General features: G+C 39.4%; 1 protein-coding gene across 5 annotated transcripts in view; it reads right to left on the bottom strand.

Moving 5' to 3' along the window:
- Positions 1–20267, bottom strand: part of ERG (ERG, ETS transcription factor) — a 295512-nt gene that overhangs the window by 110898 nt on the left and 164347 nt on the right. For 3 of the 5 annotated variants that reach the window (XM_008056778.1, XM_021711713.1, XM_008056780.1), the window contains exon 1: positions 8306–8447. The exons of the other annotated variants lie outside the window; for them this stretch is intronic. In XM_008056778.1, coding sequence (XP_008054969.1) covers positions 8306–8323 — 18 coding nt within the window. In that variant the 5' untranslated portion in view covers positions 8324–8447. Of the gene's footprint in view, positions 1–8305; positions 8448–20267 lie in introns of those variants that run through there. 5 annotated transcript variants of the gene reach the window in all.

Here is a 20267-nt window from a genome sequence, read left to right as displayed (position 1 = left end):
ACTCAAAAAAAAAAAAATTCAATTCACAAACTGTTGTAGGAATTGAAGAAAAAAAAAAAAGGGAGGGGGGGGAAGCTTTTTTATGAATTCCCTGATTTTAATCCTTGAAGGAAAATTTACTTGGTTCAAATGAATAGTAAAGTTACCTAACATTTATTAAGGAGCTCACATGGGTTAAATACAGTTCTGAGCTCTTCAACTCAATGAATCTCATCATGACCCTGCGAAGCAGGAAAAATTGCTCTCCCTGCTTTACAGACTGAAAAGCCTATATACTATGAGGCTGTGCCTTGTCAAAGGAGAAATGGCCAGGAGGTAGAACAGCCAGGTTGTGAATCCAGAAAGCCTTCCAGGAGCCCCCTCCAGCCACCCACTGCATGCGGCTCCTTCTCTTCCCGGATCTGGTGGGGGATGGGGGAGTAGGTGGGGACACTACTGTCAGCCACCCTGTGGTCCTGACAGCAACACAGTCATCAGGTGTAAGAAGGGAAAAGACTATGTAGATCATATCCATTACCCCATAAGGAAACATGGACCAGGAGAAGTGAATTTACCTGCCTAATTTCTGCAGCATCAAATAAAGCTCCGGCCACCATCTCCCAAACCAGGTTCTTTCCACTTCCCCCTGCCAGCGACTGTGTCTATGCCTCCTGTCCACTTTCAACGAAGATCAGGCCAATCCCTTTCCCATGGAGGTTATTTTGAGGATGCCACAAAGAAATAGAGAATCAAGTGTCTTTCTGGGCTAAGGATAAATGTGGGCTGTGAGCTTCTTATCTAGCTTTCATGTGTTTCATGCACTTTGGCATGTCAGGTAACACATACATATAACTCAGATCCAAAGAGGACCATGCAATATATAACCACATACTCTTTTTTTTTTAACTTGGAGCAATGTCTTGGGAAATCTACCTCAAATTGAGACACAGACTAATTGTGTTGACAGATTCCGAAGTGCTGTTTCAACAGTTTCTTCTTCCTCATAGGTGAGCATAACATGCACACTATTAACTTTAAAAAATAAGATCCAACAGCACTCAAAGGGGATGGAGACAGAAACTTACTGTTGGTTGATGATTTTGAATGACCTTGGAGGAAATGTGAATTTGGAAGTGGGAGAGAGGTTCCTATCTTTAGTGCTAACTCATTGTCAATATTTGTTCAATGAAACAGAAAAATCAACACATTATTTGCTATACTATAATTCCTGATGGCAAGGGAGATTTTAAATCAACAGGTAGAAGGATTTAAAAGAGAAATGTGTTAAATGCAAGAGTGTAGAATCTTTGTATAATGTTCTTTACTATAGTTTCAAAAGTTCAGCATGCATTATTTTTAACAAAAGTGTTTGAAGTAACAGCCCTGAAGTTAATGTTATGATTGGATTCTGATGTGGCACTTTAAAAATAAATCACTTTGCTTGGCCTTAGCATTTCTTTTTGAAATGCCTCAGCACTTATCTGTGTACAACAACAGATTACTGTCCTTCCCAGCGTTTGATTCCATGAATACCCTGCTGAAAGACTTGGTCAAGCCTTATGGAAAACTCTGACCTGCATTTTCATTATTGACGCCCAAGACAAGAGCAAGGAAGTTGATACTTGGGATGAGGAAATTTAAATCAGCAGCTGGTCTGGAATCATTGCCCCTTGGATATTGCCAAATATGGAAAGAATTCTTGTCACCAAGCGAGTACAGAATTGGATGCTAAAGTTTTAGCTCTTGAATTTTCTAGCACTTTATTTGGATTAGCCACTGACACTACAAATAACTCTCACGTGGGGTTTTTCTCACAAGAATAGATAACATAAAGTAGCCAGTTATGATAATTTTTATTATCCAATTACTTCATGTTTCACCATATCACTGAATGCTTCATTTCTCTCGGCACAGTAATTCATTACTTGGGTCTAGGTCTAATAAGAGGGAAAAAAAGATCACATGATGATGAAGAGAGAGGAGACAAACAGATCTGTGTAACTCGTGGAAGTCACTTCATCTCTCTAATCCCCTACCCTTATCTGTAAAAATGCAGCAATACCCAGGTTGCTGTGACGATCACATGAGACAGTGTGAGAGTTTAGCACAAGGTCTGGTACATAACAAGTTGTTATTAGAATAATGTTAACTTGGAGTATGAATTCAAGATATTACAGCTATCTTTTTAGAAGTATTTTTCTATGCTTTTTTAAACATCAGTTTCAGTCCATTTTAATTAATTTTATTTTACTAGGAGAAATATCCTTAAAGACAAGACTTCTATCTGAAATCTACAATAATGACAGTATTACTCTATATTGGCCTACTCTTTATGACTTCAAAGAATTTTACCTAAAATTTATGTTTTCAACAAGTAACAAACCCCTACACCTAACTAGTCACTCTTTAGGACACAGGAAAAATGGATAGGCTATCGCTAAAAACAGATTCTGTGACTTCAGTGGCTCACATTCACAAACACACACCAGCAAAGCTGGGAGAATGTGCTGACAGAAAGAAAACAAAGAGTGGAAGAGTAGACAGATGAGGATTGATCTTAAACTTAACGAAACACCTCTCAGCCAAGCTCAAGAGGGCAGATATGTGGAAAGTAAGTTAGACCAAACAAGTATAAAAGTATGAGTAAGAAAATAATCAAGAGGTCACATGTGAAATAGGTTCACAGCAAACAAACAAAAATAATGTAATGAAATACTAAAATTAAAGAGTTCAAACAAAAGTTTGATGCCATTCTTGCCGGTCAGAATGATGAAGATCTGAAGAGCAAACTAATCAGAGTTGTCATGAGTGCAGTGTGGAACTGGCTTCATTTGTGATTGAAAGAAATGGGAATTGCTACAACCTCTCTAGATAGTAAACTGGAAATTATTTTTTAAATTGGCAAATATTTAAATTTGGCAAAGACTTAAAAATATATATATATTTATACACACACACACACACACACACACACACACACACACACACACACACACACACACTGGCCCAATAATTCCTTTTTAAGCAATTAGATAGAAGGTACACTGCAATGCAATTAGTGAAAAATTATAAACAGCATTTTATAACTGATTATGAAAATTATAGCGCTTATTTTAGATGGACTATAATAAAGCATAATAATTCTGCTTATCAAAAATGTTTAGTGACATGAGGAAATGCTTGTAAAACAATATTAGCAGAGAAGAGCAGGACAGATAGTCAGCTAGACTGAAGGACAAAAAGAGACATATGCTGGAAAGACACATTTCAAAAGTTAATAGTAGTTTTTTTCTGGATGTGAACAATATGTATTTACTTTATAGTGATTTTTAAACATTTTTTCTATGATAAGTTTAACAATTTATACTGTCTTTGTAATTTTTAAAAAAAATTTTATCTACAATGAGAATCTTTGATGTTTATAATTTGTTCAAAGGATCAAGATGCATCTTTCAAAATTAATGAATAGGACCATGGAGATATTCCAGTGTCCCTGTTCCTGCCCTAACCGGGACATGATGCAATGGCAGGTTCTGCTCTCCTTTAACAACCTCGCTCTCAGACAGGATGAAACCAACCTTCTCACTAGCATCTCCTTGAGTGACACTGGGATGCTCTACCTCATTGTGTGTGGTCCCTACTGGGCTATCCCTGTATATGAGAACTCTTGTAAGCTCCTTCTTCCTGACCTGCCCTGTCTCATGGACGCGCAGGCCCAAGCGTGCCCTGTCCTAGGTGTGGGAGGCCACATATCAGATCAGAGTCTGTGGCTGTGGCCTTCCCAGACACAGTGGGGTTATGGGAAACACAGAGAGCATTATAGACAGAGCCTGGAAGACATTAAGATGCAGTAGGAAAGGTTAAACCCACTTGGGTGTGATGGCATCTTCCATTTATTGAGCTCCAACACAAGACAGGGTAGCCATTATGATTCCCTTCTGCAGGTAAGGAAACTAAGGTAGGATGGATTGACTACTTTGCCTAGGATCACCAGGTTGTTAAGGTTTCCAATGCAGATGTGTCTGTGGCCACATAAAGTAGAAAACGGGCTCTCATGAGTGATCTGACAGAATCCCCAGGGTGGGGAGTAGCTCTCCTCCATCTGTCAGAGCAAACGGAGGGAATGGGACAGCTCCCCTGCAGGATGTGAGGTGTTCATTAGCTCTAAAGAAAATAACTTGCCAGAGCAGACCGTGACACCAAACATGGGAACAGACAGAAGACTGTCCCTGTAAAATACACTTCTCCGATATTTTACATTTTGGGGAAACTCTCATAGATCTGGCTTCTCAGAGTCTCTTGTATTGTGAATCTCCTGTGTATCAGGTTTAAATCAACATATCTGCCAAGTTCCTGGGATGCCAAGAGCTGCTTTGGGTCTCCACTCCCGGAGGGAATCTTATCTTAAAGTTCTAAATGGAGAAGTAATATTTTCCTGAAGACATCAGGAAAAGGTTGCTTTATTTATGTATTATATTTTTTATGTATGCTTTTTGAAGAGTTGTTGATGGATGTGTGTGTGTGTGTGTGTGTGTTTCAATTAAAGTCTGTTTAGCAAAACAAAAATGTAATGAAATTATCACTTTAGAGAAGATGTAGATAATTAACAAATGGTTCTGTTTCAGAACATTCTCTGAAAGCACTGCAGTCCTGCATTATATTTGATGAGAAAAAAAATCCATAAATGTAGTCATTCCCTCAGTGATCATCTCTCCAGGGTCACTGAGTTGGATGTTTCTGACACACATACACACACACACACACACACACACACACACACAGAGAGAGAGAGAGAGAGCGAAAGAGCTGGGGAGAAGCGTGTTGCATCCGTAGAAGGCAACCTGGCTCTCATAGCTGTCCTTGAAGGCCAGCAGCAAGTCATTTTAAGACAATGGTCTGTATAGTCCCTTTTTAGGCAATGACAGAAGTTCAAGGCCTGCTCTGGGATGATAAATACACAGAAGGACAGCAACACTTTGCATCTGGCTTTTTTTTCACAGTCATAGAATCCCCACGGAGTGATGAGAAATGAAGCAATTAATATCCTACTTAAGGCAGGGGGTTGTTGAAAAATCATACATCTGTAGCTAGTAAACTCATTAATCACATCCATCGTAATCCTAGGAGGAGGTTGACTTTCTTCATATAACTCCTAGTTTTAGCACATTTCCTTCACATATGATGGCAAATATTCAGCGAGTGGCTGCTATGTGCAAAGCATGACATAGATCACAGATTGTATGTCTTTAATAAAATCGATTCCATCACTTCGTGTTTCAATTATCATCAGATCCTTCAGTCTCTGTTAATTCAAAGAAAGTAATTTATTTAAGCAAGTCACTGAAATAGTACCAGTATGCCCTCAAATCTTCATCAAGCCTTCTTCGTAACTTTCCATGTCTTATCTGGGTCTTAAGATGCTTTTCACTAACATTGCTATTTGCTTTCTCCAAGTCCTTCAATGTCAGATCTCCATGATGTGGAAAAATCTCTCACCTTCTCATTTTAAAGATTAAGGACCTTTAAACGCTGGGATCAAAACCTGCAACTTGGAGTCATGGACCCACTAAAAGATCCGAGGATAGAACTGCATTTCTGTTGTAATTCTGCATATTACCTTTTGTGCATTTAAAAACATTATTCTGAGAAGAAATTGTAAGCTTCACTAGACTTCCCAAATGGTAGATGGCATTAAAAAAGGGGAGGGGTTAGGAAAGACTTTGGGGAATTGGATTAAAACTGCTAACTGAAGTTCAACCAGGATCCAAGGATAACAAGAGCATCATTGGTGTCCATAGGCAAATACTGTGCAGTTTTGTGGGGAGTGTGGGGGAGATGGTGTTCAGCACAGAAGCCCAGAGGATGCACCAAAATGGGCCCGTGAATTGTTTGCACCCGGGGACATCAGCTTTGTGCTTCCAGATTGTTATTAGAACTCCTAACCTGATCTTAAGATCCACAGACACTTGGAGGTAAGTGGACACTCTCACATAAACTTCTAAAATTCCTTTACCTCTTCCCGTTGAAACACTTTGCTCCCAATTTCAAGCTCCCAAGGGACATGATGGTGAGAATAACAAAGACTGCAGAACATTTAGCTTTTTATAGTACCTCATCATAAGGTCTTGCAAATATTGATGAAAAAAAAAAATCCTACTCAGACAAGAAGCAACCAATGTAACAAATTCAGAGCATCTGATATCTAATCAACTAATTGATTTCTTTACTGAAACAACAAAAAACAAAGTGCATTTGAGACTGGAAACTGCCTGTGTGAGGGACTGTTGCCTAATTCCGATGGACAGCCGTAATTTTCCCTATACTAATTTGAGCTTTGCACTAACATAATTAAAACTGTAGTCAACAGACTCAGGACCTCCTTTTTCCACTCTATAAACAAGGCTATAAAATCATCTCATTACTTTACCCAGGAAAGCTAACACAAACATGTCTTAAAGGAAGTTACCTATAAAGAGAGGCTATTTTATTTTAACAGAGGATTTTTAAAAATTTCACTTGAAGTCATTTTAAAGGCTCACTTGGGATAAATACAACAAACATATAATGTAATGTCATTAAAAGTTGAATCAAGTATAGTATCCTAGACAAGTGTAAGCTATGTCCCAAAATTTACTGAGAAAGTCACAAAACATTCAAACTTCAAAAGTAACTTTATGTATTCATACACATATATTTTAAATTAAATAGCATAACACATGTATATATTTTGCAAAATTTACCCTACCTTCTAAAGAATGGTCTGTTATTTCAATGTCCTTTTTAATGCATTGATTTTGGGGAGAAAAAAACACATAAGATTGTACTCAAGCTATTTAGGATTTACAAAGAATCTTTTAACTATCATGAAATATGGATATAAATGAGGGTGAAAAAAAGAACAAAAAAGTTAGTATTTATGGCTATAAAATTAAGTAATTTTTACTCATGTACTGAAAGTGGAATACATCCAAACCTCAATTTTAAAATTTCTTTCTATCATGGTTATATTCCAGCAGACTCCAATCTTTGAAGCCAAAGAAAGAAAAATCTCTAGAAAGTGAAAGTCCTTGGTACATAATTTTTTAATACGTTATGGAATATATCTTGAAAAATAAAACATACTGTGAAAATTAAAACTGAACAGAACTTCTGAAACACAGTTTCTACAATACATATTAATCAAATCCTTCAATTCAAACATTTCAAATTACAAAAAGACCAAACCAAAGAGAATTTTTGAAAATGCCTTAGCCCAACTCTAGGCAAACTTGCCTTTCATGAGCTTTCCAACTAGCTAAAAGCCTAGATGGAAACACAGTCAAATGCTCCTCACCTTCTCACAGCAAAGACTAAAACTTTCTTTTCCGTCCACTCAATATCTGCCCTGGATGCTGATTTTTCTCCTTTCTACAAATGTCACCAAGGTATGGCCACCTTGGAAATATTTTAACAGACTGCCACCACAAAGACTGTGTGCCCCTGACTTGCACCAACTATTCAGTTGGCTTCATTTCCAGAAATTAGGTTACATTTAGATTTCCACTTAAGTGGACTTACCTCCACGTTAGTCTCTATTTGCTGTCTATAGGAAACATTTGCTAGAAAGCACATCAGACCCGGCACCCCAGAGCACAGAGAACCGATAGGCCATGCTTTCCAATCCCCGCAAACCCAACATCACTAGGAAGAAAGCTTACTCACATTGCACAGAGGAGTAGGTATTTTATTCAAGACAAACATATACCAGAACAGACCAAGTTACCACCATCTGAGTTATGAGAATGCTTAGTTCTCGGCATGGAGGTCCCACACATCAAGCCAACATTTGCATGTCCCGTTACCAACAGTCACTTGCCGAGTCTCTCTTCACATCCACCGGGACAGGCTGGCATCCCTGATGCCAAGGAGTCACTGAAGAACCTCCAAACCTCCGATATGCACAAGCCCATCTTTTTCTTTGACCCTACCCTTCCACCTCTCTGCGTGTGCTGCCTTTGCTCAGACACACATCCAGGCGCCGCTAGGGATAGTCAGAGAATCCAAAAATTCAGAAGCGCTCTGAAAAGGCTTTGCAAAAGGAATCCACAGCACTCAACAGTGAATTTAGAAACCCCAATTTTTTTCTGAGTTTGAAGTTTTTAAGCCTTGCGGATGGTTGGAGTAGGAAAAAGGAAATTTACTAGGCAGTGCAAAGGAAATCTTGTTGTCCTCTATTGTGGCAGTGGGGGTGTTGCCCAATCCTAACTTATCTGCCTTGATAAAGGAAACCAAAGAAAAGAGTAACAAGAATAAGATTTTGACAAATTAAAAGGAACCCTTTCCTTACCTTAATAGTGCTGGCCATAATGCAATCAAGTTTATTGATCGTTAATAAATGTTAATAATAATTATTGCTTCTCTCTGACCAGAAAGTAGTTTTGATGAGGTTGTTTAGAGCGGATGAGATTGTGCTAAGTCTGGGAAATGAAGTCAGCCAATGGCAGGAAGAGGTTTCTATTGGTCCTGGCCGCCCAGCCCAAAGAAACAGGATATTTGGGAGTGGAGAGATAAGAGACCCTGAAAACAATGTTGTTTTTCTTGATGATATGCAGCCAGAAGATTTTTTTTAATTAGAAAAAAAAAGCATCAATTGCCTGGGATGGGGACTGCCACAGCAGGTGTGACCGGTGTGCCACCATGTGACACACTGTACTGAGACCAAGGCAGGATGCAGATGTGTCGGGACTCCGCATGGCTTCACATGGGCTGTGGGTACCTTGGGACCAAGGCATTGAAAGTACCCCACTGCTGGGTGCCAGGACTTCATGGCCCACTTCTCTTAGAATCGCCACTTGACTAAGTCAGAAGACTTAAATGATTTTCTCCTAAAAGGAAACTTTGCGGGTGGAACTTATTTCATGTTAACAGACAATCATGTTTAATGCTGGCTGATTTTTAACAACTTATATTTGTTCAACATTTCAAATGAATGTCCCAGCACAGTTTCATTTTCTGTTTCCAAATAAATGCATTTGTGTTTGCTCCACAATAAATGAGTTGAAAACACAAAGCCCCTAGGATTAAAGAAGAAAAATAAGAGAAAAACCAAAACTGTCAAAGCCTTGTTTTCAAATATTTATCACAAACCCAAACAACGAAAATTACTATAAATGCTTCAGAATATCAGTGAGCTGGACCCACCCTGACAAACATCAGTGTTGTAGACAATAGATCCTAATAGAACTCTTGGCTACTAGAAAAGTCACGTGAAGACCCCATTAAGTATTTAAAATCCAAACTATAAGTTCAGGGTCACAGGTCTGTTTTCTACTCAAAGGAAGTACAAGTTAACACAGGCCCGAACATTCCTTAGAGGAGTTCAGGACTTTAATTACTCATTTTCAGGAAATTACTTGTTCTCTGTAAGAAATAACATTTTGCTTTGAATCTAGCTAAGTTAGACCCATAAAGAGGTGTGGTCTCAACAGGGGGCTCGCAGAACACAATAGACCAAATCCTGAGTCATCCAGCAACCCTTGGTTTCAGGGAATGGATTTTACTTAGACTTTAGGCCTGTCAGAGTTCTATACACTAGTCTAAGTTGTTCTGGCTTTTGTTGTCTCCCTGATTCATCCCCCTGTGATACTGCGGAAGAAGAAAGATAAAGAGGAACGGGGGTGGGGAAGGAGAGGAGGAAGAGGAGGAGGAGGAGGCAGGGAAGGGAGGAGGGCAAAAAGGAAAGGAAAGAGAAAGAGAAAAAGAAGAAGGAAAGAGTGAGAGAGAAATAACAAAGAAAGAAGGAAAGAATGAGAGAGAAGAAAAGAGGAAAGACAAAAGAAAGAGAAAAGGAAAAAGGGAAAGAAGGAAGGAAGGAGAAAGAAAGAAGAAGAAAGAAGGAAAGAGAGAAAGAAAAGAAACAAAGACAGAAACACAGAAATAAACAGAAAGAAATCTCATTCTGTGTGAAAATCAGAACCTGATAAATTCTCAGCACCTACATTTTGAGGGGGTGTTGGTTTCCGCTCTTTTCATCTCTGAACAATGAATAAGATGGCAGGCTGATTAAAATTTTGTTTCCCCTAAAATTTCAAAGTACTGGGTTGTTTTATCTGGGCAGCTTCCACTAGAATTCTGGAGTGCTGAGGAATAAAAGCCCTCTTGGCTCTACTGAGATGCCTTGCTTTGTGTTCTCTCCCAAGAAGCGTCAGTTTTAAATGTGAACTCTGGTCCCCAGGAAGCAGTGCTCTATTGAGGACTTACCAAACACCGGCATTAAATAAGATGACCCCTTTGCTAACAAAATAGCCACAGAAGAGTATTCTGCATGGCCCTATCTTACTACTGCCTCCTGGTTTCTAACCCAGCCCCATCTTATTCCATGGGGGCAGGAAAGCATCAACATTTTTATAGGAACCTAATTCTTTAATGATAATCTGGCCTTAACTTTTTGATTCTTGCCTCATTCAAATCAAATGGTGAAATTTTTTAGCTCTTAAAATTTTGAAATAATTTCAAACTTACAGAAAAGTCATAAGATACTACAATGAGTTTCTAATACCCTTTGCCTGGTTACTGTTTACTGTTGGCGATTTACATCATTTGTTTTGTGCTCTCTCTCTCTTTCTCTGTCCCTTTCCTTTCTCTTACTTACTTATGTATAGCATATGCACATATATATCCTTTATTTTTAACTAATAAAAATATTGTTTCATTAGAGACTAATTTACTTACTTGGATACTGACAAAGAGAAAACCAGATGCTATTATTTGATCTATCCCCTGAAGATTCAATCCATAAGTTTCACTGTGCCTAATTTTGGAAATGCATAAAAATATAAAAAGTAATTTAATAAAAAGTTGATTGGGGAATTTTGAATAAAAATTAATTAAGCTGTCAACCTTGTTACAAGACTGTAAAAACGAAAAATCTTCCTTATTTCTTATGACAAAATGTTTGCTTGACTCCTACTGTCTGCAAAGAGAATAATTGTAGAATGGTATCACAGCATCCAAACCTGGTAATCTCTGAATGTTTAATACCAAGTAAAACAAAACTTTGGCTGTTGGTATCATAATGCATATCTATTAATTAAAATATAATAGTGCAGAAACCATTTTCAAAACATTATCTCAGGGGGAATTGATCTGAAGCGATAGGTATCACTTCATCCTTCCTCAGCCCTATACAAGTCTACACTATCAAATGGGCTGAGCTCTAGACCACTCAGCAGCCTGAGGACCAGGATGCCTTTTCAAATAGATACTTCCATCTCCCAGGGAAAGCTGTCCATCAGGTCACCAGACATACGCAATTAGGGAGCAATATGGCAGATGGCCTCTACCTGGAGACTATCTTGCTTTAGCCTGTCAGGACAGGGTCGTTTTCATTCTCCTGGAACATAGTAAACATCACACTGGACCAGCATGACCCACCCAGGGGCTGTGGACAGGCAAACTTATAAACAAAGTGTACATTTCCATTGTGTACTTACCCATCAAGAACTCATCACTTATGAATTTAACCAAAACCCTTCATAAGCCTGTTCATATTTGGGTCCATCTAAAAACAAAATAATGTAAAAAAAAATCATAAATTTACTGTAACAATAAAATAAGCACTGTTGGCTGGGCACAGTGGCTCATGCCTGTAATCCCAGCATTTTGGGAGGCTTAGGCATAAAGATCACTTGAGACCAGGAATTCAACACCAGCCTGGGAAAAACAGTAAGATGCTGTTAAAAAAAAAAAAATTGCCAGACATGGTGCCATGTGCCTATAGTTCCAGCTACTTGGGAGGCTGAGGCTGAAAGACTGAATAAGCCCAGGTGTTGGAGGCTGCAATGAGTTGTGATTGTGCCATAGCACTCCAGCTTGGGAGATAGAGTAAGAACCTGTCTCTAAATATTTAAAAAGTTTTTTTAAAAAATTGGAGAAAAGAAGCACTATTATTTATTTGTCCTAAAACCATTTCTGACCATTTGCTAAAGATTCAACAAGTTCTTATCATTGTTCTCTTACTAACTTCTCTAAGTGAACTATGTGGAGAAAAATCAGAAGTTGAGAACACTTGGGATGAGAATAATATAGTTCTAAAAATGGTACATGAGCATAGCAAAGAGAATAATCAGACATATCTTAATAGAATGCTTATCATCACTGAAATCATTGCAGGAAAATGGTATAGTAGATGAACACTCAGTGGCATGGAAAATTGCTCTGATATGTAGCCTAGTAAGCAAAATATCACATTATAAAGGAAAATTAATATCACAGAGTCATTTTGTTAAAAATGAAAAGACAAAGTTAAAATTGCAGTACTAATGGTAGATAATCTTTTCTTTTTTGTTTTTTTCCCCCATTAGTCTCTGGTTCACCTGTATTTTCAAACCATTTATAATAAATATAAATTACATCCTAACATAAAAATAAATAATGTGTAATGTTTTATGTTTTTAAATATCTGAAAAGCAGATCCATGTTATGTATAAAGTGCAACCCACAATACCTGTGGTTGTCAAATCCTTTATGTGTGCATACCAAGATTCATATTCCTTTTAAAAAGTCTACAGCAAGATTAGAGTAGCTCTATTTTTATTAATTTAGTAAGAAAGCCCAGGAGATGCTCATGTGTTTTATGGTGGTCACCTATGCAACACTGATCCACTCAGGCCATATTAATGCCAGGACCTCTGAAAGGCACTCAGGAAGCAGGGATGACAAGACTTGGCCCAGTCACCAGTACCTTGGCATTAGGGAAGCCTAGGTCAGTCTACTCAAACTTTGTACCCATAAAACTGCACAGCCTGGAACTGACCCATAAAATTCAGGCTTTTAGAAAGCAAAACAATGGGACAAAAAGTGCTGTATATTGTCCTTAAGATGACACATGAATCTTAAAATGCATGTTTGGATTATTCATAAGAGTCCTGCAAGAAGGATGTCCCAAGGATTTTTGCCAGGGACGTGCCTGAGAGTGTAGATAAGAATCAAGCATCTGCAGCTGCCCCCACAATGGAAAACTCCATCACTCAGTGGAACTTTTCCGTCTGCATCAATTGGAGGATTTGCCTGAGAACATATGCAGCTTAAGGCGCTCTCAGCCTCAAGGTCACCCATTCCATGCTGATTAAAGACCGTTTTTCTAGTCATAGCATACTTCACGGTTATGGCTTTACTACATTGGACAAAGCTGTGAGCATGTGTGTGGTGCTGTGTGTGTTAGCATGTTATGTGAGTCTGTAAGCATGTGTATATATGCGTGTGAGCATGTTTGTGTGTGTCAGTATGTGAGCATGTGTGAGTGTATGTGCACGTGTGAGCGTATGTGAGTGTGTGTATGTGTGTATGGCACACACACTAAGCAATAATTGAATTATAATTTAAATAACTACTGTTTCAACATGTTCTCTAAGTGGTTAATGTATTCTTCAGCCTCTCGATTGATTTGAACTAATATAAACTAAGGAAATTGTTATCACATACTAAATCCTCAACTTCTCAACACCAAGTTGCAATTTCCTTCATTTTGAAGTAGGCATCAGTTCAGTTCTATCAGCTCACATGGAGCAATGATTTCAATAAACACAATTTCATAAGAAACCCACATATTCTCAAGCTTATGCTAACTTTGCTCTTACTCAACTCCATATGCCTTTAAAAATGCAGGAATATTAAAACCATCATCAGGACCCCAGTATATGTCAACATATTATTTGTGGTTAAAATAAAAAAAAAAAAACAACTTAGGAAAGTAATTATTTTGAAACAATAATTCAGTTTAAAAGAACTTAAAATTCAATTATTATGCTTCTATATATAATTTGTGAAACACTGAGTTTCAATTTATTTATCCATATAACTAGGTATATCTGAGCATAGATGTTATAGTCATCAGATTGCCACTGATCACCATAAGGCGTGGCATGCCCACAGGGCACATAATTTGTGGGTTCACAAAGGAATCTGGCTATCCTCCCAGAGCACGCCCCTCTGCTCCCAATTCAGATCCAGAGTATACTGTCCCAGGTACTGTTTTCTGTCCTCATCCTTGGTCACCTTGAGAAGTTATTTGGGATTGTTGAAATTAACTTAGATCTTGATCTCTAGTCAGAATTTTAAATGATTTTTTACAAATTTTGTCTGTTTTACTTCTAAGATACTGTACATTATCATTTATTTTTGTTGTGATGTGAAATTATTTTGAAAAAAAAATTTTTTTTTGAGTTGGAGTCTCACTCTGTTGCCCAGACTGGAGTGCAGTGGCACGCTCCTGGACTCTGCAGTCTCAACCTGCTGGGTACTGGTGATCCTTCTGCCTCAGCCTTCCAAGTAGCCAGAACTATAGACGCACGCTACCACACCTGGCTAATTTTTGATTTATTGTAGACACAAAGTCTCACCAAGTTGCCCGGGTGGGTCTCGAATCCACGGGCTCAGGCAGTCCACTCGCCTTGGCCTCCCAAAGTGCTGAGATTATAGGCTGAGCCACCGAGCCCGGCCTGAAAATTATTTTTAACAGAAAATACAGATTACTTCTTAAAGAAAGATGATGCATGGCACTATACTATCACTCAACTGACAGAAATTTACACAGAAGCCTGAAGTAAATAAGCATTTCTGCTGTGTTATAAAGATTGTTTTTAGTTTTAGGTTGAGGTAGACTTGATTTTGACACCACTGTATTTGATTGTTCTTTCGCTAATGAATTTATATTTTAAATGAAATCAGAAATGAATCCAAGGCACAAAATGTTTGCCATCAAAGTAATTTACAAGTCCTATGCCAGGACTTGAAGTCAGGTGCATGAAACACCAGGAGTCTGTTTCGATGTGGTAGCTGCTACGTGGTTCCCATTCCACACCATACCCTCCCCACCCTCTGCCCCCCTCCACCCTCCTCTACACTATGCTGTCTCTACATCGAATTATCTCCACTGCAAGCAAAGTAGACAACAGGGGTGCAGTTGAAGTGAAGGCAGACCAGTCCTTTTCCAGTTCACCCATATGAAAATTCGCTTAATCCTGTGAAATGCAGTGAATTGAATTGAAACTATGATGTCAGTCACTTTGTTGTATCTGACGCCAACACAGATCTCAACACATGTTTTGGGAAAGGCTGCAGTGTTCAAGGAATACTGGAAAAGCTCTTTCTGAATATACTGGTGGTGACAAGCCAGAAGAAAAATCATAGTTTCCCCATTGTGCAGCTGCCTGGTGGATACTATTCTATCCTTTATTTGCAGCTACAAAAATAATCCTTTCTCAAGAATCTTAGGAAGCAACCACCAACTGCCCAAAAAACTACACTGTCTTGCTTGCTTGCTAGCTAGAAACCAGACATGAGTATCGAAGGGAATATTCTTTCAGAACTGCTCAAATTATTGTCACTAGAGGGTGCTAAATGTCCCTCTAAAAGGTCCTTAGAGAGTGATGGGTACACCTAACTCTTGACTTTAAAATTCTTGAATTGATATTATCCTACAAAGCTGTCTCATTTTTATTCATTAAAGTAAAAACCCAACATTTATAATGTAAAAAATCGAAACATTTGAATTGTTCATTATCATAGAACATGGAGAAATAAACATGTTTTGGAAGTAAAGATGAATTACACAGATCTGCACATATGACTATAAACATGATTTGGGGGGTGAGATTTGACAATGGAAATTGTATAATTGCTCTACACAACTACTTTTTCTAATTTCAAAGATGTGGGGCAGAATTCAGAATTAGATACACAAATGGTCATCATACAGGCAAAGTTTGGGCCTCTCCTTGGTCCCCACTTTGCCTGGTTTGAGATTGAGTACACTTATTGATGTTAAGTGTTCCACCCCATTAATAATTTCGAACCCTGAAAAATATTCTACACCACAATAATTTTAGATGGTTCAATATGTTCCAAATGTAAGGTGCATCAAATTAAGTACATTTAAAGCACATTTGTTTTCTCCGTGCACTATACCGATTTCAGTGCTAATTCCTTGCATAAACTCAGATACTAGTGGACTCCTTCCAGAACAGAGTTGTAGAAAGGATATAGATTATACTATAATATGTTAGATGTGAAAGACACCTTCTGGTACCTTCCTTTAAAAAAATAAGTGTAGTGTTTTGGAATATGCTTATAGTGTATCACTTATAAAAATGGCATTTTATGTATATATGAAATAAAATAAGCTTTAAAACTTAAGTATGGGAAAAAACCCTAAATATAGGGGTTTTCCTGAAAATAATCTGACTACACAATTACACTGACTTTTAGGACATCAAAATGCTAAACACTTAAGCAAAATGCAGGGTGTTGGCAATGTTTGCAAAAAACACAACTGATTTCACAACTTTCCTCTTTCTGTCTTCACTTGTACTTAAAAATATCTGCAGTATTTCCTTTTTTCTTCCATTTTGGTTCATATACCAAGGAATCGAGAGGTCAATGGGTGAGAGCTGTTTGTTTGTGTGCATGGCAGTAGATGGGGCTGTGTGTGTGGGCGAGGCCGAAACCAACATCTGAGGAGGCTCCAGCCACCGCAGTTTAGGATACATTTTCCTCTGACTCTGCCAGAAACGAAAGGCTCGTTTTCGATGTGCTCTACAGAAGGATAATTAAAGCAGTGTTTCATCGGCTCGTCTGCTACTTTTAAAGGGATATAAACATAACCTTTGTAAGTAAGAGGCATCACACAGTAGACAGGGCACAGCCTGGACACTGGAACAGCCTTGGACCCCAGCCCTGCCTCACTGGCATGCAATTGTGCGTAAAGGCACTGGCAGGAGAGAATAGCAGCCCCAGCTCTGCATCACCAGCATACACAATACTACTTGCTAATTATTAGCTGGCTTAGGTAGAAACTGAGGAATGCACACACAGCTCATTTCTATTTCAGTGAGATAGGTCAAGAGGATGGAACTGAAGGAGGACACCCACCATGACAGTCTTTAAGAAGGAAGAGTCCAGGGCAGCATCTTGATGGCAGAGGCCTCAGCTTCATCCCCATCTGCTTGGTGACCCCAAAGAGTCACTTAATTCATGTGTGTCAATTTTCTATTTTAAATCAATGAATAACTTAGCAGATTTGTTCAAAGGAAAAATTAGCATGCATTGGACACTCCCCCTCTTGCACCCTCCCGGTTCCTCACAGATGAAGAGTAGCAAACTCCCTGGAGCCCCAGTACCGAACTTGCTGAGTGAATGAATGAGTGAATGAATGAGTGAATTAAGTGTGTCCACAGAGCCCAGGAGTACCAGGGAAGGACAGTATTGGCTGTGCCAGTGGCTATTCCAGGAAAGGCATCTCAGGGCCCAGGGTTTGACTTGAACTTAGGACTCCCCCAAGGTGGGTGAGCTTCTCCAAACAGTCATGAAAGGATAGCCTTGGGACAGGCCCAGCTACAGCTCACCCGAAGGGATGTGACTGGGCCAGCTGTGACCAACTACCATGCCTTTCTTCAGTTCTGAGCAGAACATCACCAGCATAGGTGCCTTCGTCTGTTCTCACTTGCTTGCTGACCAATCCCCAAGATGATTTTTACTCAAAACTCAGATGGCATCTGGTGCTTAAGTTGTGAGCCATCAGTGGCTCGCATATCACACGCCCCACACCCCTTCTCCCAGCAGTCAGCCACTGTCTTTCTCAAGTGTTCAGCTCTATGCCCTGGGTCACTGTGGAGGTGGATTTTTCTGAGTAGTTTTCCCAGATCAAGGCACTGGGAAGTGAGGAAGCCAACTGGTATCTAAGAAACCAACCAATTATATATCTTATGAGATTTCCATTTCAATAACGGACATAACAGTATCTGTCAATAAGTGGATATTCAATTGTTTAAAAACACTAAATGAATGAACAAATGAATGAATAAGAGTGAATGAATGAGTTTATATCCTCTATCTTACCTGCATCAAGATGAGTTTACAACATATTTAGCTGGATTTCAATATAAAATATTAACTCCCATTTGTATAATACTTGGGCCTTGCAATTTTCCAAAGAAACTCTGATTAAAGTTATTTTCAGCTAAACTATTTCAGCAACTGGGTTGGTTTCACATGCACTCATTAAACTAGAAGCCATCAGAATGGCAAGTTTATTGCATTTCTAGATACTTGCCATATTATCAAAGTAACTGTATTTTCTGAGATGGTCCAATAAGATCTCCCCTCACACATACCCTTCTACAAAGTGACAATGACTTTGCTCCCATCAAAAAGTGGGGCTCAGCTGGACTCGGTGGCTCAGCCTGTAATCCCGCGCCTTTGGGAGGCTGAGGTGAGTGGATTGCCTGAGCCCGCAGGTTCGAGACCTGCCTGGGCAGCAAGACCTCATCTCTACAATAAAACAAAAAACCAGCCGGGCATGGTAGCACATGCCTGTAATTCCGGCTACTCGGAAGGCTGAGGCGGAAGGATCGCCGGAGCCCAGCAGGTCGAGGCTGTGATGGCCGGGACCGGCTGCTGCACTCCAGTCTGGGTGACTGAGTGAGACTCCAACTCAAAAAAAAAAAAAAAAAAAGTGGGGCCCACATTCCCACTCCATGAATCTGGTTGAGAGTGTGACTACAACAGAAGTTCAGTTGTGTGGCTTCAAAGCTACCTAAGAAAGGTGACAGCATCCATCTGATTTTCTTGGGAATAGCCACTCTTATATCTCAAGCAGCATATTGGGAGAAAGCCCAAGCTATACAGGGAGGCCATTTGTAGGTACTCAGTCCCTGCCAACAGCCAGCACCAACCTTCAAGATCAAGATCACCCCAGCCCCACCTGCCAGTTGACTGCAACCGTATGACAGATTCTGAGCAAAGAATGACTCTTTCCGCCCAATGAACTCCTGAAACCATGAGGGGCGACAAATAAGAAAATAATCATTTTGTGATTTTAAGTCACAAAGTTTTGAAGTGACTTTTTATGCAGTGATCAGTCATCACAACGCCATTAGAAGATTCTTTACTCAAAAGGAGACTTTTCCAACTATACTACAGAAAAATAAAAAAACCTTCATGTGTGATTATTCATCCATTCATCAAATCTTGATGGCATTGGCTATATGCTAAGTATTGTGTCAGTCACTGAAAGTGCAAAGGAGAAGCAGTCTTCAGCCAAACAAACAAAACCTTGCATATTAAAGAGAAAATTATGGTTAAGTGACAACAGCATTTAGACCCAAGAGAAAGAACATAAGCAGTGAACATCAACAGTTCTTCCCTCTCTTCTTCCATCCCTTTCCTTCCTCAGGTCATTAATGTACAGAAATTAGCATGCATCAGGTACCTAGGGATCACTTTTCCCCACAAGAGTAGACACCCTCCTGCTCCAACCCTAACTTTCGTCCTCAGTCTGTGCCCAATGTCAGCAACTCTCCAGGCTCCATGCTGTTGGGACCCCGTTACCATTCTCACAAAACATCTCTGCCCATCAGAGCACTTTCCCCAAGTGTCAGATCATTTTCCCAAAGAGACGTGGGAAAACTTCAATTTCCCCCTCTGTGACTTGCACAGAAATGGGGGTGGCAAATGAGAAACAGAGGAAGAGCATGAGGATTCATTATTCTGAGTTACTAAGAAGAAAAGCCCTAGTGTTTGGAAGGTGCCGTTATTATTTTCTCTGAAACATTAGCGTCTGGAAATCAGTGGCTCTGTCCTTAGCATGGTCTCTAAGGCTTCCAGAACGCCCTGGGGGCTTCCCTCAGTCAATTTTGACTCTAATGAGAGCCATCTGGATGGCCCAGCTGACCACTGGATGGGGCCAAAAGACTCGTGTACAGGTACACGCAGTGGGTCTCCATTTCTGACAACCAAAGTCCCATGTGTTCCTTTCCCAAGGAGAGCAGGAGAAAGAAAAACCACTGTCTTGAGTGGAATTTTCCCCAAATATCTATGAAGCTTCTTTGAAGAATGCAAGTTATCATTTTTAAACTCACATATTGAATTCTTGTAGATGAAGCATTGCTGTTCCAATCCCAGATAGCTAGGGCACCCAAATCTCACCTCCCAGACTGAGCAAGGATTTGAGATATTGGATTCCATATTATTTAAAGCTGTTCGGAGCTTTTCATCAGGAATGGAAAGCATTAATGCGTCTCACACGTCACTCTCTGTTTTATGGAATTTGTGCACCAGGGAGCTCTTTTTATTTTATTATTTTCTTTAACAGTCAGAAAACTGGGAAGTTCACAGAGAAATTTTTCAACTGCCTTCAGTGACCCTTAACCCAAGAGGTTATGCCTAATCTGTAAATTGGAGTTAAAAGTATTTCTGTACCTTTGGAGTGGGAAGCCTTTTGTCTTTAAAAGAGCAGGGCGACACTAACAATG

This window comes from Carlito syrichta, unplaced genomic scaffold (genome assembly GCF_000164805.1).
Source record: "Carlito syrichta isolate Samal-C Ts95f unplaced genomic scaffold, Tarsius_syrichta-2.0.1 Scaffold302518, whole genome shotgun sequence".
In the NCBI taxonomy this organism is placed as follows: Eukaryota; Metazoa; Chordata; class Mammalia; order Primates; family Tarsiidae; genus Carlito; species Carlito syrichta.
The sequence above is the reverse complement of the archived record's forward strand: the minus strand, read 5'-3'. Positions and strand labels throughout refer to the sequence as shown.